The sequence below is a fragment of the Hirundo rustica genome, chromosome 8 (assembly GCF_015227805.2).
Source record: "Hirundo rustica isolate bHirRus1 chromosome 8, bHirRus1.pri.v3, whole genome shotgun sequence".
Lineage (NCBI taxonomy): Eukaryota > Metazoa > Chordata > Aves > Passeriformes > Hirundinidae > Hirundo > Hirundo rustica.
This window is the reverse complement of record NC_053457.1, coordinates 17,368,315-17,394,932: the sequence shown is the minus strand read 5'-3', so window position 1 is coordinate 17,394,932 and position 26,618 is coordinate 17,368,315. Positions and strand designations below refer to the sequence as shown.

At 44.8% G+C, this 26,618-nt stretch overlaps 2 protein-coding genes across 2 annotated transcripts; both read right to left on the bottom strand.

The window, feature by feature from the left end:
- Positions 1-1,091: 1,091 nt before the first annotated feature.
- BLOC1S2 (biogenesis of lysosomal organelles complex 1 subunit 2) lies at positions 1,092-4,521 on the bottom strand. Its single transcript, XM_040071258.2, has 5 exons — positions 4,417-4,521; positions 3,537-3,653; positions 2,752-2,871; positions 2,164-2,268; positions 1,092-1,632 (listed from the first exon to the last, which is right to left on the bottom strand). The coding sequence occupies exons 1-5, from the start codon at positions 4,466-4,468 to the stop codon at positions 1,601-1,603; spliced, it is 426 nt and encodes a 141-aa protein (XP_039927192.1). The 5' UTR covers positions 4,469-4,521; the 3' UTR covers positions 1,092-1,600.
- Positions 4,522-5,123: 602 nt separating this feature from the next.
- LOC120756120 (broad substrate specificity ATP-binding cassette transporter ABCG2-like) lies at positions 5,124-23,862 on the bottom strand. The gene is made up of 16 exons (XM_040071887.2): positions 23,715-23,862; positions 21,847-22,130; positions 21,206-21,265; positions 19,815-19,929; positions 17,416-17,568; positions 16,547-16,704; positions 15,302-15,453; positions 14,007-14,123; positions 12,885-13,150; positions 12,254-12,336; positions 11,793-11,882; positions 10,179-10,303; positions 9,662-9,816; positions 8,180-8,269; positions 6,906-7,018; positions 5,124-6,013 (listed from the first exon to the last, which is right to left on the bottom strand). Exons 2-16 carry the CDS (start codon positions 22,128-22,130, stop codon positions 5,866-5,868), a joined length of 2,109 nt encoding a protein of 702 aa, XP_039927821.1. The 5' UTR covers positions 23,715-23,862; the 3' UTR covers positions 5,124-5,865.
- Positions 23,863-26,618: the final 2,756 nt, after the last annotated feature.

Below are 26,618 nucleotides of genomic sequence, written 5' to 3'. Positions count from 1 at the left end.
GCCTAACTGGAATGCCACTGTCACACACTCCTCCAGCCAGCCAGTAAGGTCATCTCTAAAATTTCCTCTCAAAAAGGAAGTCAATTGTGTGACAAGCCCCTTCTCTCATTTTTGCTTCCTGGAGGTGAAATACTCGAGAGTTTGTGAAGGAACTCACTGTTTCTTACCTTCCTCACCTGAAAACATGATGCACTAGGTGACAGTGCATGGCTAGAAGGATTTCCATCTTCAGAGTCCCTGGAAGTTTTAAAATGGCAGTGTGTTTTGTACACTCAGAAAAACAGCTTTTTCAACAGGAACAGGAACAGGACCATACCGCGCCCTCCCTGCAGGGTCTGTGGTTTTCCCTGCTGGCATGGCGCCTCCCAGTGTCCCTCTGCAGTCCTGCCAGGTAACACTGTGAGCACAGAAATGCTATTTCTATTTCAAACCCAGGATTTTCAAAGTGATGGTGAATGCTCTCAAAAGCCATCTGCTTCACTGTTTTTTAGGAGCACTAGGGAAAAGTTTCCATCCTGACTAGTGGCTGTGCGCAGCCTGACAGCACAATGATCTTTATCACACTGGCACCTGACTAGACGTTCTTCCAAACACTCTAAGTTTGAACCACTTCTTTCCTACAGATCAGTACTTGTACTGTCCTCAACTGCAACTCACTCAAAAGCCAGCTTGAATTAGTTAAGGTCAATAAGTAGAGAAAAAATAACTTTAGAGTAGGAGGAACACCTGTTCAGTACAAAGAGCTCCACCAAATCAGCAATTTGGAACATTGTTATCCTAGTACAGAAGCAGATTTTTGTGCTAGGCATGCCACTTCAAAAACTACTAGGATCAAAATCCACTGGTAAAGTAGAGACAGGGTCTGCTAAGTTAACTGAACATCTGATAAAGTAGTGCGTCTTGAAACTTCACCAGAGGTCCAAACAGTTGAAGAATATAATTGCAGGAATATTTGATGCAGCCTTTAAAACATGTTCTCTTCTATCACGCCTAGTAGCTTGAAGGAGTTTCTTTATTAACAGACCCCTTTGAAAAAATAAAAAAAAACAGCCTGTGTAATCTTTCTGAAAAAACTTGAGATTCCAGAGAAATAAATGCAGCAAGTTTATTGTAAATTTGTAATTAGTCTCTCTATTTCAAACAGATAAAAGGGGATGAATGAAGTATTTTCAATACCCCATCCATTAAGTCCAAAGGTCCAGGTATCTTCCCAACACACAGCTCAACAAAGGAAAACTTGAAGTTTAGGTCCTGCTGCTACTACGGGAAAATGTCTTTAGAGACTATGGAAGACCTTCCTTAGACCAAGTATTTCATGTGGAAAACAGGACAAACACACATAGAGCCAATATTGACAAGAGTAAAGGACGAGCTTCTACTTTCCACTGCAGAACTGAGGCAGCAGTTCCCCTTGAGAAGAGGAAAATATTATTCAGCCTTAAGCCTGAATACAGCTTACTGTATTCAACAGCTGGAAAAAGTTTCCAGTCTCCTTGTCAGCTGTAACCAAATCCTTATCAACACAGAGTCGCTGTTGTGCAAAACCAGAGATCAGTCCGAGTCACTGCCCAACTCCAGCTTATTACAGACTGCCGTAATTTCACCGTTTCTCCAGTTTTTTGTACTTGGCTTCTGCAGAAGGAAAAATAATTATTTTAGTACTGGGTAGCTAAAAGATTTGCATCCTGTAAGCTAATTACAGCAATGTAAACTGTATTTTTCAGGATCCTTTTTTCCTAATGAATTTAGGCAAATATAATTGTACAATATATTTTTTTAAGAACCTGGTGGTTAAGTTGGACAGTAATATTAATTTAAGCCAAGAGGGCTTGGGTGCCTGGTGCAACATTATGAATCCCTCAATTTTCAAGGTTAAACATCAGTCTTTAAAACATAAGTCAGTGCATACCATAAAAAAAGAAATCAAGCCTCACTAAAAAGCAGTAGTGTAACAACACCTGTACTAGTCCACCATAATATAACTCATTACATGAATCTTTTCCCAATGCTTATCACTTCACACACAGTGTTTGTGCTCACAAGCAGCACAGGCAACTCTTCAGCTCAGAGCTGTTAAACAAAACAGAGTTTACTTTCTTTCTTTTTAAATCCCCTTGCAAAGCACTATGCTGCTAGATCTTAACAGTGGAGAGTGATAGTTACCAAGTTTTTTGGAATATGCATCCAGTTTATAAGCTGCCTGCTCCAGAGCTGCAACCTGTTCCTCAATTAGGTTTATCTGTTCCAGATATGGCTGAAGATCAGCATCTTAAAAAAGCATAAAAATTTCATCTGTCAGTTCTCAGTAATGCACTTCCAAGAAACGGTTCATGCTTGAAACACAAGAATTTCTTTTTACATTTTTCAGATAGGGCAGTTCAAAAGGTCCCTCTCCTGCCCCAAAATTAAGTGGTGACTCTGACAGCCATGCTCCAGGAAAACATGAAATGTTTAAGAGTAGTGTCTAGTCTCTAACACAAGAGAACATGAATTTAAAGAAATGTTATTCCTATCAGATCCAGAATCTGGGGTAAACCAAGACAAATTCAGATGTATTTTCTCTTACAGTAGTCTACAGAGTCTAAAGCTATTAAGAAATATACAAGACTGGCACTGCATAGCAGCGCATTTATATCAGTGAGTTTTCTTTCCTTCAGCAGAAATGGAGTGTGAACCTTCTGACTCTAAGATGCTTTATTTCCCAAGCAAGTGCACCATTCATTACACCCCTACCTTATTTGGTGTACTTACATTTTTGGTTTAAATCCTTCAGATTTCTACTGATGTTTATAGCAATATCTTTCATTTCTAAGTACTTTAAGCTAGTCAGCTTATTCATATTTTCCAAGAGTTTGTAATCTTCACTGGTGGCTTAAAAAAAAAAAAATACAGTTTATTTTAATTAAAGGCAATGTGGTTTGAAGTCCTCATATTTCTACTCTTAATTCTGTCAGTTAGACACTTATCTTTACAAAACCGATATCACAAATCCAGACTGGTAATCTGTACCATATATCTTTCAAGTCTGTGCAAATCAGCAGTGGAGTGCCTGTGGAGTGTTTTCAAAATTAGAGCCTATGCAATGCGTTAACTTGGTGAGCAGTTTACTTTGCTCCAGTTAACTTTGCACAGCAGTTTATTCTAAAGCATAAATGTTGAAAAATGTGTAGGATCCTTGCTGTCAGGAAAAAAATAACTCCACTCTCTGTAGTGCATCCCTCCTACTCTGTCTTAACCTAGATCGTTTTTGTTAGATTGATTTTCCATGCACAAACTTCTTCAAGATGAAAAAGAATTATTTTTAAGTTGCTATCACACTGAATTGTTCTGAAAAATATTTGTGCTATTCTGGGACTTCATTAAATTAATGTAACTAATCTCAGTGTTGTTAGCAGCGTAGCAAGGTGTCAAACTTGGACTGCAAGTCTTACCAGATGTGATCTAAACAGTACAGTTTAGATAAACTATGCAACAGATTTATTTGAAACAAAGTGAAAAGAAAGAAGAACTTGCAGATTAGTATTGCAGTGCCTTACCTGTCAGTTCACCTGTCAAGTACGTGGCCATTTTGCTGAACATGTCTTTGCAGAGTTCATTGATATCTGCCTCCGCTGGCTCCTTAGCTTCCTCTGCGGTTTCAATAGCAGGATCCTCTACTCAGGGTAAAGACATTACATGGTTAAGGCAAACTATAGCAAGTCCAGAAACACAACAGGACGATAAATGATCCCATTTTTTTTTCCCCTTCAAGCTGTCTCCATCTACTTTCCATGTAAGTCGCCTTCTTTACACTAAGGGGTAACAAACCACGGCAGCTTCTTTGAAGTAGCAACAACGTTATTTCCAAATAATATTTTAGGGCCTGACAGCACTTACAAGTATTAGCCTCCTCTTGCGCTTAGACAGCAAAGCAATTTGGGGAGAACTGAGTGGCTGTGCACAGTGCTGCTGTTTACTTCCAGTCACCGACTCGGAACAGAAGCACAGCGGCCTCAGTCAGCTTCATAAGGGTGACAACACATCCCCATCTGCGGAAAGCGGCAATAGCCGCTTTTCTTCTCCAAACCCGTTTCTACCATAATCTGCCCGTGTTCGGCCCCTCCCCGGGGCAGCCCGGCATCTCTTTCCCAACCCGACAGGCCGCTCTTTCCCCGCTCGGCAGCGCTGGCCGGCTCGCATATGAAAGCCGCGCAAGGTCCCCGGCTCCCTCCGACCGAAGCGGCGGCGCAGGCAGAACCCGGCCGGGCCCCGGGGCAGCAGCAGCAGCAGCAGCAACAGAAAAGGCGTACGGCCCGGCCCGGCCCGGCCCGGCCGGCACACGCCAGGCCGCGGGCTCGCCGGGAGCTCCTGCCCGCGCCGCGGCCTCCCTGGGCCCATCCCCGCACCGCGGCCCCGGCCCCGGCCCCGGCCCCTTACGCTTGGCGGGCTGCGCGCCGGCCTCGGGCGGCCCCTCCGCCGCGGCCGCCATGGGCACAGAACCACTCCCGCGGCCGGAGCCGCCTCCTCCGGACCACGCCAGGCCCGGCCCCGCCCCGCGGCCGGCGTAGGGAGGAGCCCGGGAGCCTCCGCCTCCCGAGGGGCGGCCGCGGAGGGTGTGCGAGCGCCGCGGGGACGCGGCTGCGGGAGAGATAAATACGGGGGCGCATAGCGCGGTACGAGGTTACTTTGCCCCAGCTGTTAAGGACAGTGAGGCAGAACCCAGAGCGACTGGTTTGTGCGCGATGCGGCTGCGCCCTCAGTGCGAGCATTTCCCCCTTCCCACCGCGACCGGACCGCTCGCTGCCAGAGCATCGGCAGCACTCGCACCGCACGCCCGGTCCAGGGGCTGCTGCCAGCCCGACTCTCACAGGCAAACTCTTCAGTCCTGTGTTTGAGGATGTTTGCCTTTGGCTTAGCTGATCCGCTTACATCTGCAGGTCTTAATGCGATTTAAAAGCGTATCTTCCGCTGCTGCTGAGGTGGTCAGGAGACAAGCACCGGCACAATAGTCTGTGCTGTGGGGACTGTGGTACGTGTTGCTGTCGTTGCCACAGCAGTGTCTACGTAGGTTTTTTTCAGTCCACAGTTTAAGTACCACTGTACAGAGATAGTGCAGCTAAGAATTGAGTCTGTTGTTAAAAACTTCTGCCCGTAGTAAGAAATACAAATTTTTATTTAGAAAAAAATAAAGAAAAAGGGGCTTCCCTCCCCTCCTTTTAAGTAGTAAATATATTTCTTGCTGCTCACAGTGGGGAGGGAAGATTTTTGGTTTCTTTTTTCTGCAGTACAACAGTATACACTTCTCTTCTTAGGTGAGATACCTAACACCACTGCTGTCTAGTTTTTAATGAAGCTGAAGTTGATTCTGGAAATAGCTTCCACTGAGAAGCTACTAGAAATATAACTGTTCTTTCCTGGTAATGAGTGCTTGGTCTCTGTACTGATTTCAAACTCAAATGCATCTCCAACACATTGAGAGGTCTCTGTCTCTCCTCAGACATGACAGGCACTAACAAGGGCAACATATCAATGCATAAATGCCACCATCACCTTCCACCTTTTGTGATGGAGAAGCTCACATGTTCAATTGAATATTTTGTGTATAAGCTGGCCACAGAATAATAATGGCTTACAATATAAAGTTTGATAAGCACCTAAGGATGACAATTATATTTTCTTAGGAAAAATCACTTATGCAATGTACATTAATGCATTTTTTCTTAAAACCCATAAGCCTGAGGAGGTCGTGCTCCAGAAACAGGGGAACAGACTTCCCATCTGAAGTCCAGCAAAGTCAGCTGAAACATTTTGGCAATCTCCAGTAGGCCCTCACAAGCTCTGCAGTTTTAACACCTGAGAAGCTGCAGGGCAAGGCAACGCAGGAGTTTATGTGAACTTCCTCATAAACCGGAGTTTTGCATAGGCAATGATAAGGAAGATAACAGTCATGCAAAAGAGAGCCACTATGTTTTCCCACATTGCCCAGCTGGTAGGAGCAATTCCTTGGCTGCACAGGTATGCTTCACCAGAACACCTGCAGAAAAGCAAGGGGCACAAGTTAATATTACTATGTGGCACACATCTTCAGGTAATAATTCCTTTTACTCCTGTTTCACAAAGATGCTTCTACCTTCAATTCCGCAAAACAGGTGATAGAAATAGAGAACCCATCATCAAATAAAACTCAAGGGACAAATCTAGATCTCTAGTTCTCATAATTTTTCAGTAGCAATCTAATTGTCCCTTATAGATAACTGACAATTTATAAGGAAACCTCAGAACCACCTTAAACCGTGGTAAGTACAGAAGCATTAATTTAATTTCCCCTCAACAATCACTGGAAGTCCAAAAGCCATGGAAACAGTCCTCTAGCACTGCTCCCTGCAAAATACTCAGTTCACCATCTCTCTAGTACATGTCATGAAATAGTTGCACTGCTACAACTTAAGGTATCAATAGCCAAGAGTATTTCAAATGGGGCAAAATGGAGCACTGCAAGGGAGATAACTTGTCTCTCTCTGTATCTGCAGGTAGGTTAATATTACAAACATTCTGTGGGGGAGGCATGTTTCTGATAACAGGTCTACTGCTTTCCAGCAACTCTGTAGCTATCCACATACTGCATTTTCATTGTTAAGTGACCCTGGATTTGTTTAGGAAAAATGATTAATCAGGGCTAGGTTATCAAATACAAAACTTAATTTAGCTCATCTGCCTATTTTCATAAATAAAGTTTCATCCCTACTTCACTCTTGGGTAGTTGTTGGGTTTTACTGTATAATCCTAGAATACATTACTTTGGGACACGTTGTTGAGACTGGCTTGTAACTGGCTATTCTACAAATAGTATAAAAGTTTGGCACCGTCAGACTTCCCTTTAAGCAACTCATCACGATTCAGGCCCAGAAACACCATGAGTTACTTACATTTCTTCTGAAATATTGGGGGGACAACTGCCTGTGTCTCTCACAAACACTGTAGCATTTGGATTCTTCTCACCACAGAAGTAGAGATCTCTGTACTCATTCACCTGAAGAGCCTAAGGGAAGAGACAGACACACAATTTTTGCAGAGTTCATGATTTGGGGTGTTAAAACTGAAACACTTTAAAGGAACTTGATTATTAGGATACACATATCACCATCCTTGGAATCATATGCTCATGATTCTTTTTATTTAAAAGCTCTTAACAACTGCCTTTCTTAGGAACTGCTCCAAGTTCTACATGCAGGCTGATTTGGTGTTCCAGACCTTAGCTTCAAAGTTACTTAGCCACGAGTTTCTGTCTTGCCAGCTACAAGTTCCTTTTCATCCATTTTCACCTGGGTCAATCTGCTGATCCAGAAAACCATGTGGCTGTACGCAGACACCCCAGCTCCACCACACTGAAAACATGGCACAGTCAGCCAAATCAAGAGGTGAAAGGTTCCCCAGCACTGGCATCCTGCACTCTGCTGCTATCTCAGAGGACACTTCCACATCCAGTAACACCGATAAAACACCTCAGTGAATAAAAACAATGAGATCTCCCACCTCTCCCACCCTGCACCAGCTCCAGCATTCCTTTCAGTCATTGTTACTCAAAGTAGGACACTATTCCTTCCAAAGAGGCTTGGCCAGGATGCAAAGAGGAGATGGAAACACAACTCCCACCTGTGACCTGCTCTATCTATTTCAAGCACATGCACCCTTAGATTTCTGGTACCCCAGCACCTTACTATTCAGAAAAGTCATATTTCACTTCAGAGGAAGCCACGCCGAAGACTGAGACGCTTGTGCACTATAGTAAATCCTTTAACCAGTTGGAAAGTCATTGGGCCCAGACTGGCCACCCATACAGTAGTGTCTGGAGAGGCTGTACAATATCTGATTTTATTCTAAACCACAGGGATCAACTATTTAGGCTAAGAATTAGTGCCTGACTGGACAGCTTGCTCTGCTGCTATCCAAGCAGCACTAATTCTGTAGCACAAAGTATTTGTTCAGTCTCTGAGACTTCCAACTCTCACACAGAGTTCCAACTTTTGCTTCCTTTTTGAGGCTTGCTAGTTTTGTTTGTTTGTTTGTTTTTAACCATGTTCATGCAGCAAAGCAAACCAAATCTGATTTTTAAGAGAACTTCATACTTTATACTCAAAACCTATCCAGGAAGCAGTGTGGCTACATTACTCAGAGGAGACCAATGCTACTTTCTACTCACAGTGAGGCCGTATCGGGGGATGCTGAAGTACTTGAGCCAGTTCAGCCAGCCCATTACTGAAGGGAGGTTCACTAAAAGGCCAGAAAAGATCTGAAATAGAACAGCAGAGATTGATGAGTCACAAACTCTGTTTACTGCAAATAATACCATTCCTGCACAGATGCTGCAGTTCCCAGCAGAGGTGCCCTGCAATTGATGGACCTGCTACTGCTGTCATGCCTGTACCCACAGACATGAGTCGGAGCCTTGCAGCACTCCCACACTGCTGGCCCAACAGCACACCCAAGTACCTCAGCTGAACTGCTTGCAAAGAGGTCAGAAAGGTTCTCTACATCCACATACAAGCTAAGAAGCATGACCACAACTTCTTACTCAGGAGGACTGTCATATGGTAGAGCTAGCCAGAGGCTAAAGAAGGACAACTGAGGGATGAGATAGTGGAGAATCAAAATGGAGAAAAATGGGGAGCCTTAAGAGCTGTTATTATTTCAGTCTCTCTGTCTTACATCTTTTACCCATGCTTTCTCTTGTCTGGAAAAAGATTTGCTTTTACTTCTTAGCACAAGCAGTCTTCATAGCTAAACATGACACTTCAGCCACGGCTTCATCACAAGCAATCTTGCGCTTACCCCACTGACTTTCAGAACATGCATGTGTCACTCCTTATACACTGTGACAACTCAATGTACATCAGCTGCCCTTCACTACACATGCACACTTCTCACCCACAGCGAGCAGCTGAAACAGTGCACTATCACTTGGCTTATCACAAAAGCAGGTTAAATTGCAAATCGAAAAGTAAGGGATGTGCTGTGGTTCAGAACTTGTACACAGAGAGTGACCAGGAATCATCTAACAAGAAATATGTAACTTGGTAGGCTTCACAGTCATGAAGTTTTACCACCAGCATCATCTCTTTGAAAAAGAATTCACAGTTCTCATCCACAAGTAGTCAAAATTCCTTTCTCTCTCTTGCTCTCTTCCTTAAAAAATCCTTGGGGAAGGGTACTGAAGTAACTTCTTGAACCCCATGGCAATATTGAATTACAAAAAAGAGAGGAATTGTGCCTTCTAATCCCACTTAGGCAGCAAAAATTAATGCAAAAAATCAACATATCTAAAGTTTATTTCAAGGCTTTTCCCTTTTAAATGATCTAGTTGATCACTTAGATTTCTAATACTGAAAATGCAAGATTTTTAAAAATCAATCTTTGTAAGGACAATTTAATAAAAACAAAAAACACTTGTTTGGAAAGCTCTGGTGGAATCACAACTACTGAACTGCACACAACCCTTAGACTCCAAGGTGGCAGAAGTATATCCTTGACTACAGTGACAATAAAATCACAAGCACGGGGCTGACGTGCCAGTGGAGTATGGATATTTTTGCCTGCCTAGGGCTAGCTCAACTCAGTCCTCTCAGCTGGTCTCAGCTCTTCTCTCCCCTCCACCAAAGGAGCACAAACCCCTTAATAAACTTACAAGCATGAGGACAAAACAAATGGTGATGAGCAGATTGGCCACAGCCACCACATCCATCCCAGCACTGATAGCCAGGGACATGGCTGTGGCAGTGTAGGACACCAGTATCAGGGTCAGCATGAAGAAGAAGAACCGCCCTGCAACAGCCTGGTATCCTGTCAAAAACCAGAAAGGTAAGAGTCCGGTAAACAACCACATTATGAATTCCAGAGAGGTACCCTTGCATTCCTATACAAGACAGGCAAATCAGGAAGAAAGAGCAAGTTTGGAGTTGGCAGGAACTATGCATGCTTCAAAGGCCCAAAGAGCATTACCAAAAGACGTTGTCAGGCAGGTCTCTTGCGTTAGACTGCTGACGTCTCTGCCCCTGCCCCAGAGTCCTCCAAAGTTATGATGCCAAGCACTTAAATCAGTTGGAGGATAAAGCAGCAGTATGTTATAGATACAGGAATCTGGCTAAGTCAGAAATCAAATGTGTTGGAAGATGACAGGTTCAATGAAAGCATCAATTCTTTACCAATCATCCAGTAAGTGATGCATGAGAATATGATGGCTGGAGTAGTTCTCATGGGCAGCAGATCTCCTATCATCAAGGCCAGGAAGTAGGCAGACACACGGTAATATCCACTGGTGTACTGATGGCTGTGAGGACAAGAAGGAGGGGAGTTGTACAGGTTTAGAGGTTCTGTAGGAAGCAGGCTCAGAGTGCATGTTTGGTTTATCCTGATTTGTTTTCTGCTCTTTCTACCACTGACTCCTCTCTATCCAAATTGCTTATATTCTCTGTGCTACCACTGGCACTCTATGAAGTAAGGGCTGATCTGTCTCTCAGAGCCTGCAGTGAAACTGACAGCCCTCCAAGGAAAGTGAAAGACTGTATGATTGCTACGTAAAATATCATAAAAAATCTCCTAAGTCTCTTTTCAAAGAAATAGATCCTTAATACAAGAGCACAGGAAAGCATTAGACTGCTATAAACTGGAGGAATCCTTCATCCACTGCTAACTCAAACAGCTGCTTCCAGGGAAGAAGGAATGATCCCCAACAATGGGAAAACACCTTTGGGACATCAACTCACCTCCACTTCACAGGGCAATTAAATGTCATTATGATTGTTTTACTGCTTAATGGAGCTCATGAAAAGATGCCTTAAAAGGTGAGGTGCCTAAATCCCCATTGACACAGCTGGTAAACTATACTGGCAAGCAGGGCAGACTAGCAAGAAATGGTAGTGTGGGGGAATTTCACTCCTGAGCAGTTGTTAGGGACAATCTCAAGCTGCTCTGAGCAGCCTGTGGGTGGATATGTACATTCCAGGCATAAATCTCCAGTTTCCTTTTCACTGCATAGGATCTGTCTCTTGCCCTTCTATTGCATGAGCTGGAGGCATCTCCAAACTACGCTTTTAACAAATATGTATGTATACGTGTGTGTATACTGTATCTACATGTATTTACATATATATATACACACACACAAAAACATATACATATATGTATATTTTAAAATATAATTATCAATCTATTATACATAAATTATAAATACTATTATACATTATAAATACTATTATAAATAAACAAAAGTAATAAATGCAATAACTATGTTTAATTATATATTAAAGTAATTACTTATAACAACAATGTAATAATCAAGCACATCCCTCTAAACAGAGAGGTGTGCTTGATTATTAACAAGCCCTTGTAAGCCAGACAGCAGCCCCTTCATCTGAGTATCCCTTGCTAAGTTTTTTCCAGGAACTCTCCCTTCATTTTTGTACAGACTTGCCACTTCAGGACCCTTACAAGACTGTGTGTCAGACCCTTCTGAGAAAGAGGGCAGGAAGGATTCACAGTCTGCAGGATTCGCACACAGACCTCAAAACCAGCTGTTACCAAAAGTGGGTAGAAAAAGCAGTAAACTGTCACACAGCAAGGAAGTAAAAGCATTTCCTCCTTCCCCCAGCTCTTAGCATTTCAGCTCCCTGCTCTACAGACTAACTTGGTATTGCTATTACAATCAGATGTTGCAAGGGAGCAATCAAGTCTTTGGTGGTAATAATTTTGTTCAGTGTGTAAGATACTGCCCCATCTCATTCCAGGATATGAGACAGTCCAAGTGCCTTACTACTTACACAAATAGTTTCTTGTCTCTAATGAATAGCTCAATTGCAGAGACACTGGAAAAACACTGGTTTGTAGTGACAAAAAACAAGGATCCAACCCTACAAGGCAAAACAGAACAGTGGAAAAGTGAGGGAACAACCCCATCAGACACTGGCAGCCTCAGACATCATCATACCATCAAGTCAGTGCTTTTCTCTGTCCACAGAATGGAGACATTTTTAATTGTGCTACTGTAAATCTTAGCTGTAGCCTTTATCTTCCCTTTTACAGCCCCTTTGTACTTACATGCAAGCCTGACAGAACTGTGGCCCCTTCAGTACGCCTCGCAATTCCATGCCACAGTGCTCTGAGATTTGTGAACCCAACCCTCCTTTTTATTTCAAGTGGATCCCAAGGCCTTCCTTCTCTGTACCTCAAACCTGACTGCTACAGATAGAAAAATGAGCAAAGCTGTGGCTTTTCATCTTACCGATTCTGAATGCCACTTCGGTCCAGTTTTACACCAAAAAAGATAGCACCCACAACCAAGGCTAGAATTACAGTCACTGCAATCTGGAAGTGGAAAGAAGAAAGGAAAAAGGAAATCCTTCAGGTAAGTAAAAAAATTAGGAACTAACATTATTAAGTCATATGCACAGTTTAAGATTCACACCTGCCTAAAGCCCTGCTCTTGTGAGGTAATGTGTACCTATGACACACACAATGAAAATCCTTACTACAGTTTTTCAGATTTTGTCCTCTTTACTTTTCTACTTCATTCTTTGGCTAGGAGAGTTTAGTAGAAAGATGCCTATAGAATAACTGGTTTTAAAGTGAGACACAAAATTAGTATCACCCTAGAAAAACCCTATGTGACCCAGAGAATGGAACACTTTCCCCACGCCCCAATCTTCAGTGCAGAAGTCCTTATGCATAACTAAACTGGAGATTTTTTCCAAAGGCCACAAAGGTAGCTGAGCATCTCGCTCCACTTACACGGCAGTGGCACAGGACTTTTCTGTTTCCCTAACTGCCTTTGAAAACATGATTCTGTCATACAAACTCCAGATTATGGGACTGAGATCCATAAGAGTCTGAGATTTTTAGCAGCTGTTACCTACTTGTGCAATGGAGGCCTGTGGGTTCCTGATGAGATTTTTAAGGGAACGCTTGGACACCCAGTACAGCTGAGTGAGGAATCCATTTGCATAGGTAATCTCATGCTCCTGCTTGGATAGTCTCTGCCTGCTTCCCCGTCCAAGTTCCACTTTCCCCAGTGCCTCCTTTGTGCTCTGATACAGGCTGGAGCTGAGATATTTCTGGTGCAGCACATCCACCACACAGCTATCCACGCTGTCTTCTGCCACTCCATTTTCAGTGCTCACTTCTGAATGAGAAAAACAAGATATGGCTTGTGATTTCCTATGAACCTGACCTTCCAGTATGGCCCATCAATAAGCTCAGCAATTCTGGAGGCTGAAGAAAAAGGCAGAAATGCCCAGAGAATTTGAGTTGTTCAAGCCTTAGCTCTGAGTTTAAGACGATAGCTTGAGTGAGAGGTTATTCCTACATTTTTAATCAAACCTAGCTAATCTGCCCATTCTTTCGGGCACAAAATGGTCATATTCTTGTAACATGACACCAGAAAACCTTTATTTCATTGAATTTGGGAAAAATCAATGTTTGCTCTGATCCACATCACCGAAAGCAGTACAAAATCTGTCCCGTTATAGCCCTTCAGTCAACAATGTGCTACATGATCCCTAAGCAAGTATTTCCAAACACTTCACTCACTATAATGGTAGAGAATTTGTTCTCTAATAGTTCCAATCTCTTTCAGTCTCCTGTAAATCCCAACACTCCTTGCCTATCTACCTTGTCTTCTCTGCAGCAGCCTGACAAAAAAATGTGACTGAAAACTTGTCAGCTGCCTCTTGAGACTAAGCAGCTCTAGGTCTTCCAGTCTTTCCCTCACACGTTTTTTGTTTCATTTTGGTTTTGGTTTTTTTTAATTTTTGGTATTTGTCATTGCTCTCCTATACTACTGAAGTGAAAAAATCCATTTAAAAGTTTTCTGATCTCTTTAAAGAAGCCCAAAACAAAGTGTATCTATTAGTATGAAAAATATAAAGATAATGAAATGCCCTTAGACCCAAGGAAACCCAGAGAATAAAAGCTTGCCATCACCACATACAATTTCCCTTCTACACTAGCCAGCAGTGAATTTCTCCTTTGCAATTTACCCTTGCCTGTGTCCACAGGTCTGTGATCTTCCTTGCTTGCTGCCACAGCAGTTGAATCACCATTTATGACATCGAGGAAGAAGTCAGCTGGATTATTGAAGGGTTCACATTCGTATCCTTAAAAAAAAACAGAACAGATCAAACCAAAACCACACATGCAATGTGTCTGCATTGCACAGGGCAAACCTCAAAAGGTCAAGTCTAATACTATATCACTCTTCCATAACCCTGTTACCAGAAAACTTCACCACTTTTCATAAGTGTCACTTTACAGCAGTAGATAGACAGGATTTAGGAGATGGTGAATCAGGGGTATCTAAAAAGCTTCAAAGCTGCTTATTCACTGATTTCAGGTGAGGAGGAATCTCTAACTTGCTTCCTCAACAGCTCAGTATGGACAACTTTTGCCTCCTTCCCAGTGCTGTTCAACCACATTCCACTCTGAAAGACACACAGTTCCTTAGCAGGTTCCTGGATGTCTGTTCTACAGCCTCAGGTATTTCTTCTGCAGGCTCAAATCTTGTTGGTGTTTCCCTGGTCACAAGGATGGGGAAGGGCTGTCCAAGAGCAGCTTCTTAAAATACAGTTCTAAGTATGGGACAAGGAGGAAATCAAAAACAAACAAACCCGAAGAAGCTTCTACAGCCTTCCTGAGAGAAACAAAGTGGGCTACTAAGAGGAGGAGCTGAAGTACTGACATTGGTCAAAGCAGCTCTCCTTAAAGCCAGGGAAAGGATGTGTCCATGCTTGTATCTATAGATTGGCAGTTCACTCCATATTCTCTGTTCATTATAGTCAGACACCCTCACCCTGCTTACCTGGAGAGAGCACAGCCACCCAGCAATGAAACTATTAACCCATCTTAAGGCACACCATAATTTTGTTCTCTTGGTTGCCCACCTGCATTCAGTCTAGAGCACATTTTTGCATCAATCTGTACAGATTGCTGCCAATCTGCATGCTGTGGTTCTAAAACCAGAGGCCTGGTATAACTACAAGCACTATCTTGTCTGTTGGACATCATGCTTATATATGTCCAAGTGATTCTTGGCTTTTGTCCTCACGCAAGGCAAAACAAAGGCAAGAGAGCCATGCTCTCTTGTCTGAAAATTTTTGGGTTTCTCGTTCTGTCTTTTTTCCTTTTCTAACATAAAACTGCTCAGATTGCATGTGTACAGTCTCTAACATCCTAGTGATAGAAAAGTATGGGCCCGTTATCCCATGCTAGGGCAAGAATCTACACACAGATTTAACCCGTGAGCCAGTTGCTTTTGCTCTTGGCATGAAAGACTTACCAATAGAACTGAAGTAGTCCAGGGCATGCTTTGCAGGACCATGGTACAGCACCTTTCCCGAAGCCAGCAATGTCAGGCTGTCAAACAGCTTGAATATGGAATAACGGGGCTGATGGATGGAAAATATGATGGTTCGCCCTCTTCTTGAGAGCCTGAAATAGAAACAAAACATCTCTTAAGTACACACTTTGAATTTCAGGAAGGCAAACCCCAAGTATCAAAATCCAAGACAAATACTTGGCAACTTCTCAGGTTCTTGACCCAGAAAAACCTCTCCCTTCTCTGTCACTGTGTCAGATGCTGCCTGCAAGACTTTCAAGACAGCATCCATCATTACAGGAGACCATCACTGCAGTCCAGGTAGCCAAAGCACAATGTAATCTGTAGCTAGCAAAACCTGAGGCCAGAGCTGTGTATAAACCCTCCTTACATGTTTTTTATACCAGATGTCAACCTGACAGGAACAGTCCTACTGCACTCAATGGCAGTACCACGGGTTACTTATCAGGCTGTGGAAGTCCGGCCAGCTGAGGTTTCTCTTAGCACTTCTGTTGAAGATTTACTCTAAACAAAATTCAAATTCCTTGAGGTTTGTCAGATGCTCTTTCAAGTGCTTTAGCACTGATGCCCACTAAGGACTCTTGATTATGAAAGACTTATATCCACAAACACCAGAAGAAAGTAACCCCCCCAGGCAAAAAACAGACAACATGCCACAAACCCAGGTGAAAGATCAGAAAGTCATTCTCATTAAATAACCCTCTTTTGTCCTCCTTGCATGTAACTTTGTCCTAATTGTCAGAAGACATTTCATCTCCAAAACAGGACACTGAGGGTAAATCTGCAGGTGAAGTTTTATCTGAGGTCAAGATTGTTGTCGGGTAATAGACTCAGATGGAAGGCCAAGAAATTATAATTTCAAGGCCTGACCTCCCAGTCCACCCAGTCGTTGTAGCAAAGGGAAGCTGTCCAAGTTACATCTGCTTTTTGGGCTCCAATCCAATGCTTGCTGTGGAAAGATTCCCATAAGCTTAAAAAGGCTTTGGAAGAGACCCAAACAAATAATTTACCATTACTTCTGAGTATATTTGTCTAGTGGGTTTTTTTCGTTTGTTTTGGGGTTTGTTTGTTTGTTTTTGGTTTTTCTTAAGCAGCTCTAGAACTACTCAGTCGTAAGAACATCCGTATTTTTATTAATGAGTTGACAATCAAATTGCAACACAGTCCAGAATAAATGCCTCTTACTTCTTTAGAAGGATGAGGACTGCATTGGCTGTGCTGGCATCAAGGCCAGTTGTTGGTTCATCCAGAAAAAGGACTGGTGGCTCTGTGATGAGCTCCATCCCAATGTTGGTTCTCTTCCGTTCCCCTCCAGACACTCCCCGGATCAACTCAGTTCCTACCTGCAAGCAGAAGAAATCAGGTATTTGCAACAAGATCCAGTCAGTCAGTACATGCTCTGGAGCTGTGGGCTTTCCACACCCAGCAGCCACTTTCATTTTCAGAGTCCCTTTAATGAACTGTAGGGCCAGCTGCAGGTGAGTTTGACTCGGGGTGAGGGACTGGGTAGCAGTATGCTGAGCCTGATTTTCAGAGGCCCCAGGTGCCTTATGACTTTAGGGAACAAGGATGACACAGACAAGGAGGAGACAGAGTGAGGCCAAAGCATTCAGAGGAGGCACTGGTTTGTGGGGATGCCTTTTTTTGGTAGCTTGCCTGTTAATACAAGCTCTGCACAGAACTTTTCCATCAAAGACCAGTTTTCTATCCCTCAGAGCTTTCAGAAATGAGAAAACAATTTTCTTGTCTTGTTCCACAAAGCCAGGAAGTGACTGAACAACTTTCCAAGATGCAATGACTAAGTGACTCTTTCTCTTCTGAATTTATACAGCATGCTGGACATGGTCCAAAATCTTCCCCTTTTAGTAGCAAATACAAATACATCCCTCCAAGCTCCCTCCTGAGACGGAGACTGATTTCTTGCATGCATTATATTTTAGTCAGATTCCTGTTTAGCTTCCTGTAACTGCACTACATACACCATACTGCCAGTCACAAGTCCTTCAGTTTCCAGAGGTAGTATGATTTCTGAGAAAGGTGTTCTTGCTGCTCACCTTCGCATCAGCCACTTTGCTTAATCCCAGCTCATTGATTATCTGGGTGACTCGCTCTTCCTTCTCTTTAATGCTGATGGAGCTGGGGAGTCGCAGCGCAGCAGAGAATTGCAGGTTCTCCCTCACCGTCATCGTGCCCATAACAACATCATCCTGAAAGTACAAATGGACAGTTGGAAAGACTCCTCAGCTGCTGAGTGGGCACCAGAGTCCCTTACTGGCAGTTACCAGATAAGCTGTTTGCAGACCACAGTGAAACACGGACTGAAGGACAACTCCTTCAAATTTTACATGACATGAAATTCAAAGTCCTTCAGCAGCAGTCAAGGGGAGACTGCAGCTCTGCAGGCCCCACAGCTTACACCAAGCTTACACCCTCTCAACCCGCTTTCAGGCTGAGAAGTTCAAGCGCAGACAGTGCCGCTTTGTACTGCACGTGCATTTTTCTTACTACCCAAAGTGAGGCAGAGCAGGCAGTGATTTTGTAGAGTTAAACTTCTGTCAGTCCAGCTGGAGCCAAAGGACCTTGCTAGTGCTCAGTGCTCAAGGTAAACACACTCAGGGAATCACACTGGTCAGCTCTGTTCCCAGTTATAAGCCATACCTCATTGTGGGCCAGAGCACCTGCTGAGTTCAGCTGCCATCAAGGAGCTTTCCCCCGCTCCTCACTGGCAGCGCTGTCTCAGAGAAGCAAGAATATTGCACCAAGATGCTCCTGCCATGTCTCAGCTATGTACAACTCTTGGACCTAAGACTTTATTCTAAGGGTTACAAATCTTCAACAGTCATGTGCACTTTGAGAGAGAATCAAATCTATCCAGCTGACCGATCTGAGCAACCTACAGCAACCTGCAACTACCATGAGCCAAACAGAGATTTGTCATCTGGTCCATTCAGAGCTCCATGCATCTCCATCACTCTCACTTTGGCATTTGTACCAATTCTGTATCCTATCATATGACAAGAAAAGGGCTGCAACAGTGGGTAGGTGCTGAGCAACATGCCTGTTACATCAGCCATCTTTGGAAGACATCCCCTAAGCTGAAGAGGAGCAGATTCTTGCCTGCTTTGGGACTCTGCCTACATCAGATGAAGTGCATCACTAGCACACATGATATACCAGTCAACCATGTTTGGCAGTGGAGTTCACAGAGGAAGACAAGAATGTGCTGCTTTGCTGCCAAAGATGGTTTAGGCATTTCATACCTTCCCCTCCCACAACCCCTCAGTCTCTGACTCCAGCCTCCCATTCTCTACTCTCAGCTCCACCAATAAAACTGTTGGGTCGCTACACTGGAGACAAAACTGTGAATTTAAGCTTAATACCAAACATAACCATCAGTGGCATGACACCTTCACTGTCAGAACATGAATGGAGAGATCACCAGCAGTTTTATAGGGATAACAGATGACTTAGCATGCCTATATGCTCATCTGCATAAAAATGATGCCATAATTATGTATTTAGGACTTCAGTGTTTGTAGCTTTTGGTACAACTTTACTGATCCAGGGAGTACTGCATGAGGTGGGAACGGGGAGAGACCATTTAATGTTTCACTAAGTTGCTTATTATTTCAAGGTTATCATTGGTTGCTTTGGACATTTGAGAGACAGATGTCTCAAACTGGGACCACTTGTGAGAAACTTACTGGCTATTCATCAGCCACTGAAGATTTGGGGATCTCTGACCTGCGGGATCAAGATTTAGCACTAGTCTCATCCCACAGATCCTCCCGGAGCCCCCCACCTGATATCTTTCAGCTGCCTGTGTCACATCTGCCTGCAGTCAGAACCCTGGATGATTTCCAGATTTGGCTGCTCATACGACTGCCAAGAATCCCCTTCTCCCCAAGTTCCCCAGGGCTTTGAGGGTCTATTATTGGTCCAGGCCTCCACCCACTTCCGCAGATTCAGCTGGCTTTTCCTGTCTCCGAGTGGAATGAACCTCTGTCACAGCCAGCTAGAATCAGAGGAAGAACAGCAGGGATCTATTTATTTCCTAGAATTATTGTCTGATAGTTTGAAGGTACTTCTGCCAGCTAGAACTGCTTCTGAGTTTAACAACAGGAGATTTTGGGTGTCATGTTTTTTTTCCTCCCCTTTTTTAAAAATCTTTGCTAGCACTTCAGGGTAGAGCCCAAAGGACAAGTCATGGTAGTCCAGCAGTTTGGGCAGTCACGTAGCTGTGGGAAGACACACCTCTGTGCTTGACTAGGTTGGAGTAACAGTTTGATCTTACTGTCGTCCACACAAAAATTAAAAATTGCAACATATGAGTTATCAAATTAGGCTCTGTAGGGATCACTGAAAATTACCTAAACTAGTCGTTCATGTTTCCTCATCTTATGTGGTCTTCCATCCCATAGTCTCCCAGGCCTCCAGGAAGGCAGTTACTCACCTGCACAACATATCCTGAGATGCACTTGAAATTTGGAGGTTGTGGGATGCCATCTATAAGCACTTCTCCAGACAGACCTGCTGGGTCCTTTCTGGCAGCCAGCACATCTAGGAGACTTCAGACAAACACCCAGCATTAGGTTTTGCAATAACTGTTGCTTTTACCCTTGACTGGGTAAGTACCACCAGCCAGGACTGAGTTACAGCCTGCTAACAGTGTGCTGCACACCAGAGGGCACAGGAAGGGGCTTCCCCTACTCTGCAGGCTTTAGCTCTTTGTACAGAAAGTCTTGTGTACATCCAGGATTTTCCAGCACACGGTGTGCCACAGCAGTATGGCAGTGTACAGACGCTCACAATTCACAACAGTCAACCCCCTACAGACATAAACTTGGTCTGTGTATTTACAGATAACCTCAAATGCACAGAGACAAAAGCACCCTGCTGAGTCGTTGCAGGCTGCTCTCCAGCCAGGGGAGCACTAAACTAACTTCTCTGATCTCAAGGAAATTATTCCATATGTGTGTAAGCAAGACAAGAGTTAAGATTAACTCTAGAAAGTAATTTTTTTTTAAGGTATCACTGGATTCTCCTTACTGCCAATGCAGAGGCCAGCCTGTCTGCCAGATAAGTAAACTCCTCTGACAAAGTGCTGCTCTTGAAAGTATCCTGATTAACTAGCAGTCTCCTTAGAAAAGAAGATCAATGGTCACCACAAAGACAAACCTATGTGAACCCTGGCCATATCTGTGAGTGTCTGACATTCCTACAGTCAGACAGTGACAAAGAGCTCACTTACCACAGGAGAGAAAACAACATTAGCACTGCATGGAGATGGTCTGCATGGTATTTCTCTGTGCCCTCATCCAAACAACTCAAGCATGTGTGCACCCCCACCAGCAGGCCACAGCCAAGTTAGGGTAAGGATCCAGAGCACCCTACAGACTGCATTACACCATATTCCTCTCAGAGAGGGGTCTGGCCTAGCAGCTTCAAGGAAGTCTTGCTGCAGAGAGTTCAGAGGGGGTGACATCTTCCATGCCCCAGGCGAGCTTGCACCCCATCCTGCACCCCATTACCAGTCAGAACAGAGCCTACATCTGAGCTCCAGTCACCCCAGTTCTGCCTGGTATCTTAACTCAGGCCACCACCACCAAAGATGACTGCAGTAATACAGTGCACTAACTGGAGCAGATGAGAGGTGTGACACCATCACGGTGCGAGAACTTCAGCAAAGCCGACAGAGGGGCAGGAGGTCAAACTGCATCACCAGATTTCTCAAAGGCATGCAGAGGTCTAAGCGTGCAAATACCTCACATCTCCCGTACCCTCAGAATCCCAAATGTACTTTGAACAGCTGACTGTCCATTTAAAGAAGCAGAAGGTACTCACGAAGATTTCCCACTCCCTGTTGGCCCCAGGATAGCATTCAAGCCTGGTTTCATAATGCCACTGGAAGAAGGAAAGAGTTGTTTACAAATAAGGACATTTACAAGGACCACCCATATGCAGATTATAGTAGACGCAAGATGTGAACAAAATGCTGTTGAAAGAAAAACTTCAGAGATTAAAAACTTCTTAAATCTGAAATCAATAACCATTTTTCCTTTCTGTCCCAGACTGCCAGTCAGAGCAGAATCAGAACTGGACATAAAAAGCAATCTACAAAAAGATGGAAATTAAGTGTCTTCCCTGCTCAGCAGGGCCTTGAAAAGAAGCAACAACTGCTCTCTGTTGCTCATTTCCTCTGACAGCACCTTGAACCATAGGTAAGGGAACCCTCAGATCTTCTGGCAGAAGAGTTCACACAAGTTTGGTCTTAATTTGCTCAGATCAATAACTGAAACTGCTTCAGCTATATCCCAGCTATTTTGCCTAAAAGCAAATCAAAGTGCTTACATGAACTGCTGACTGGCAGGAGGGCAGTAATTTCTGTACCAGCACAGCTGGATCTGGAAGGTGACACAAGGTCACTGATTCACAGCAGCAGATTAATTCCTACCCTCTAGTATTTCATTTATGCGAACACTTACTTAACATTATGAAGGATCTTCTTTTCCACGATTTTCCGTTTACAAAGGAATCCACTGGGCTGCTTAACGGAGTACTGGATGTTATGGAAACTCACAACAGAGCCACGAGGAGATCGGAGGGACTCTTGTGTTGGAACAGAACGTTGGAAATTGCCCGCTCCTTCCTCTTCTCCAACAGAAATAACGCTGTGATCAAATGTGTCCGACATCATGTCCTTGTTACACAGGTCAAGCTCCACCGCATGGAGATTTTTGAGGTCACTGTTGTTTTGAGCAGTTCCCATCTGTTGAGATGAAGAACACAGAAATGCGCAGGGAAGGAGACATGTGAACAAAGATTTCTCCAGAAAGTGTCTCGGAAGAGCAAGTTCATGCACACCACACCACCACACCAATCGTACACATGCCAAGTTTCCAAAAGGATGGACATCCGCACTGGAAAACATCCAGTAGTCCCCAAAGGCACGGAAACCCACAGATTTAGAACTAACCTTTAAGAACAAGAAGAATGTTCTTGAAGTAAATGATGCCTGTTCAAAGGGCATTTAATGAGGCAAAAACAAGCCTACCTATGATGGTCACCATCTTTTGCAACACAGTCAGTACTGCTAATGGAAGCTGTTACCACCAAAAGAGAGTCGAGCTCACTTTCTGTCATAACATGCTTAACCCCAACCCTCCAACAAAACCAGCAGGGAAAGCCTATTAATGAATCCATACAAAGAACCACAGAAAGAAAAATGTTTGTCTTTATGAAAATGAAGCCCAGTCACAAGGACCTTGTTTGCTGCTTAAGTCTGTTTCAGAGATACTAATGTGATTAAAACAACTATTACACATGCTAAAAATTACTGTGATGCTGGGGAAAGCCAAGGTGCTCATCAGGTTAAAAGAGCAAGGGGAAAGACCTGTCCACAAACACATCCATTGCTAGTTCCTTGAATTTTGCGTGAAGGTAGAAGTATCCCACCAACCAATCCTTTTCCACCATCTGCACTCCTTTCCACCCAGGACTGAGACGGTGATAAGTAGTAGGACCGCAACTACAGCAATAGTAGATTTCTCAGGGGGGGAGAGATGGTCACCCTATTAGGAAACTGGAGCTACAAAAGCCAGGTTTAAAGAAAAGGGAATTGTCCTTTCCTCTCTGCCTCTTCCTATCATCACTGAAAGCTCAACAAGTTGCAGAAGTTTTTGGTCGTGTTTTCTTTTTTTTTTTTTTTTTCTTTTTTTCCCCTGTATAAGTAAAATAAAATAAAAAAAGGCAAAGGAAAGGTTGTTCAGTTTGGACCCATATTGAACTTTTAAGGCTAGTCGACCCTGGGAAAGACTTGCTTATGGGAGACAACGCAGGATATACTGGTTACATCAGCAGGAGATGGCATATACACTTGAAAGGTTGCACAACAGATGATGGGGTAAAAAAAACAAAAAAAACCCAACAGGATAACAGTGACACTAGGGACAAAGACCTTGTTAGACTTTTGTACGTTTTTCTTGTATCTGTCCTGGCTAGGTTCTGTGGTTTAGTTCACCGTGCACGCTTTCTTTAACGCAGCTTTTTGTAAAGCTACCGATTAGCACTGGCGAGCGGATGTGTGCACGGAGGGCAGGAGAACGAGAAAAGCCTCGCAGAGGCTACAGGTAGGCTCGGGCTGCAGCAGCACCTCGCAGCAGCACGGCACGGCAGTGCCCCTCCGTCCCCCACCCACGCCCCGCGGGCCGGTTTCGCCACTAAGCCACGACCCGAGCCGGCCGCGCTCCGCGCTCCGCGCTCCCGCCCCAGCCCGCGGCGCGCCCCGGCCCCGCCAGGAGCGCTGCTCGGCCGCCCCCGCCCCGGCCCGGCCCGGCCCGGCCCGCGCCGTTACCTCGCGGCTGCCGCGGCGCTCGGAGTGGCGGCGGCTCTGCCTCGGCGGCGTTTTATAAGCGGCGGGTTACATAAAGCGGCGGCGGGGAGTGCCGGCGGTGTCACGCAAACCCCGCCGGTCGCGGGCGAAGGCGGCGGGGATGGAACCCCGCTCCGCGGGCGGCGCGACCCCCGGGGCGGTGCCGAGCGCGGCTGCGTGAGGGCCGCGCCGCGGGAGCGCCGTGCCCGCCGGCAGCGCTGGGCCCGGGGCGGCGGCGCCGAGCAGCCCCCGAGCGCCGGGGTGCCGCGGGCCGCCGGCGCTGTCAGCCCGCCTTCCCGGGGCGGAGAGAGCAGCGGGGCGAAGCCGCGGGGAACCCCCGACGCGGGCGGCGGGCGTCGGACCCGAGGAGCCCGGGAAAATGCCCGCGTCCCGGCACAGGAGGGAGTGGGAGGCAGCGCCCGCACTCTCTCCTGCCCTCCCACCTCCTGGAGAGGTCATCGCCCCCGGGGCATGGGGCCGGTCCAGCCGGGTCAGCTGGGGCCACTGCAGCCCCTAGCAGCCCTTCCCAGGGTGACACTGCCGCTCCGATCTCACCTCCTCCGCGGCAGCGTGCTCCTTGGTGGGCCCAGAGAGGGTCAGCACAGCCTGCTGGGATGACCCGTTGTCCCTTTGGTTGCCTCTCTTTGCTGCCATGTGTTCCCAGCTTGGAGAACATGTGAAATCAGGAATATCGGATTTCCTTCAGTATGTGGTCAAACCTTCTCCTTGTCTTCCGATTCCCAAGTATTATTGTCTTTATAAATAAGTTTTATGTCCCCGGGTTCCTTGATGCTGTGAATGCAGGAAAAGCCCAAATTTATGGTTTATAAATATGATTTACAACAAAGCTGTCAGGTCATCATATTAATTGCCTCCGGTTTGACTGCCCTCTGCAGCTCTGTACAGCACTGCTTTTCTTCCAACTATACCTTTTGCTAGATCAGTTTAAGGCTCAGCTAGGGTAAAATACACCTCTATCTATCCAATCAGTAACAATAACAAAAATTCCAAAGGCTCTTCTCTCCCTTTTCAACAACTGACTCCTCTAGGCGTGTTGATATACTCAATGCCATTGATGCATTAAGCAGAAGACACCCACATCCTTTGAAGCTGCATTGCTCTGCAGGGCTGACAGGAGTCAGCAAGTAGGTTTATGGGGGTATTGAAATAGTCCTAGAGATCTCTCAGAAGAGCAGGTTTTGCCATAGGCTTGTTGAATGTTATCTTCAGTCACTCTGTGGGTCAGAAGTGGACTCGAGTTCATGTTTCCTACGTGATTTAACTTCCTCTTTCGAGGAAAATCTGCCTACATTGAAGACTTTTGCCCTAGTGTTTCACCAAGCATGCACATCTCTGTCTCCAAAAATATTTCAATCCTAAATACTCACTACCCCTCAACAAGCTGCAGAGGCGATCTTCTCTTGTCATGTGCCCGGAACAGTATGAAAAACAGAGCCCGTGTGCTTGGGAACAAAGGTGAGCATTTTCTGAGTCATGAACTTGCTGCTCCACATAGTGCCTGCACAGTGGTGCAGGAGAACAGCTCACTCGAAGAGCACAATTAAAAGTTCAGGTTATTCTTGACAGCTTCAGTTGCACATCAGCTCCTCAGACAAAGGTGGTAGGTGCCTTCATGCTGGTAATTTTGGGAAACGCTACTGCTCCTTCCACACTTCATGGAATGGAATATCCACTTCTCTGTCCCCTGGGCCTAAGCTCATCCCAATAACAAAGAAATAAGCAGAGATCCCAGATATGGGGATATAAATCTGCCAAATACAGGATCTGGCTGGAGGCTCTAGCTTTTCTCTAGTCCGTTCTTCAAGCAACAGTCTTCTAGGCTTCTTCAAGGAGAGCCTGTTTCATCTCCCATGCCCCAGTTAGCAGTATTTTTCAACTATCATGTTACTAATCCAGCTTGATCTAGCTCATACTGTTGCTGAGGAAGATTTCTGCCAGTGCAGGGATAGAAAACAGTGGCCAGGGCTGTAGTTACTTAAGACAAATACAACAAGCCTGATGACAAGTCTGATGTTACTGTACTTTTCTCTTGCCCACCACTGTGTAGGCTGGTGGGTGTGCCAGCACTGCTTTGTGCTCCTCATCCACTGAGAGGGGCATTTGCCCTGTAAATTGTCAGGCTCGACTGCAGTCTGAAGGATGTGGTCTTCATAGAAAGACACCAAAAGCATTAGCCCAGTATAAAGCCCTAGAAAGCACCAAGCTACAATGCCCTGGTGCATTTATTGACATTAAACAAATAATGCTTACAAGCTTTGAATTGATATGTTGTGATAGCAAAGAAAGAACAGCCAGGGTCATGTTTCAGACCTCATGCAGGTTTGAAATCTTTGCTTTTGCTCCTTAGCTCCTGCTGCCTTGAGCCTGTGATTTGGCTGCCACTACAGGGCTGCAGAGCAGAAGGGACCATGATACCATCCTGGGCATAGGGGAAGGGATCTAGCAGAAAGTGAGGCTTTGAGGAGTTCTGCTGTTTCTCCACTGCTTTCTTTAGCATGCTGCTCTCATTGACCTGAGGATCCAGGGTGTTTTTTAATCCTACCTAATGTTGAATTTCATAAAGCTCATAAAATATTTCAGGGACTTGATCCAGCAAGAGAGTGCATAAGAAATACGTCCAGGAGGAAATGTGTGATGATTAGTACTACTGCCTTCTCTACTGAAGGCATCCATAAGCAGATCCCAGTGCTCACTGTATAAAAGCAGCTGTGAGATCAATGCAGAAGATAGCAATACCAGACATGGTGCTTGAGTGATACTTCTTGGGCTCTTCTTTCCCAAAAGCTCCAGTAAACCATTCCAAAAGACACACCCTGTAGAGATGTGTATGATGTACTGAATCTAGTGCATCTACAAATTTACTAC

Bases quoted from the DNA above. Each gene is read 5' to 3' on its own strand.
- BLOC1S2 (XM_040071258.2), bottom strand. From the start codon at position 4,468: ATGGCGGCCGCGGCGGAGGGGCCGCCCGAGGCCGGCGCGCAGCCCGCC. The intron at 2,872-3,536 runs GTAAGGCACTGC...TTTTTTTTTAAG, and splicing joins CTTGACAGGTGAACTGACAG to CCACCAGTGAAGATTACAAA. The intron at 2,269-2,751 runs GTAAGTACACCA...TGCTTTTTTAAG, and splicing joins GAAGGATTTAAACCAAAAAT to ATGCTGATCTTCAGCCATAT.
- LOC120756120 (XM_040071887.2), bottom strand. From the start codon at position 22,130: ATGGGAACTGCTCAAAACAACAGTGACCTCAAAAATCTCCATGCGGTG. The intron at 19,930-21,205 runs GTGAGTACCTTC...GTTTGTCTGAAG, and splicing joins ACAGGGAGTGGGAAATCTTC to TCTCCTAGATGTGCTGGCTG. The intron at 9,817-10,178 runs GTAAAGAATTGA...GGTTTTTGACAG, and splicing joins CATCACTTACTGGATGATTG to GATACCAGGCTGTTGCAGGG.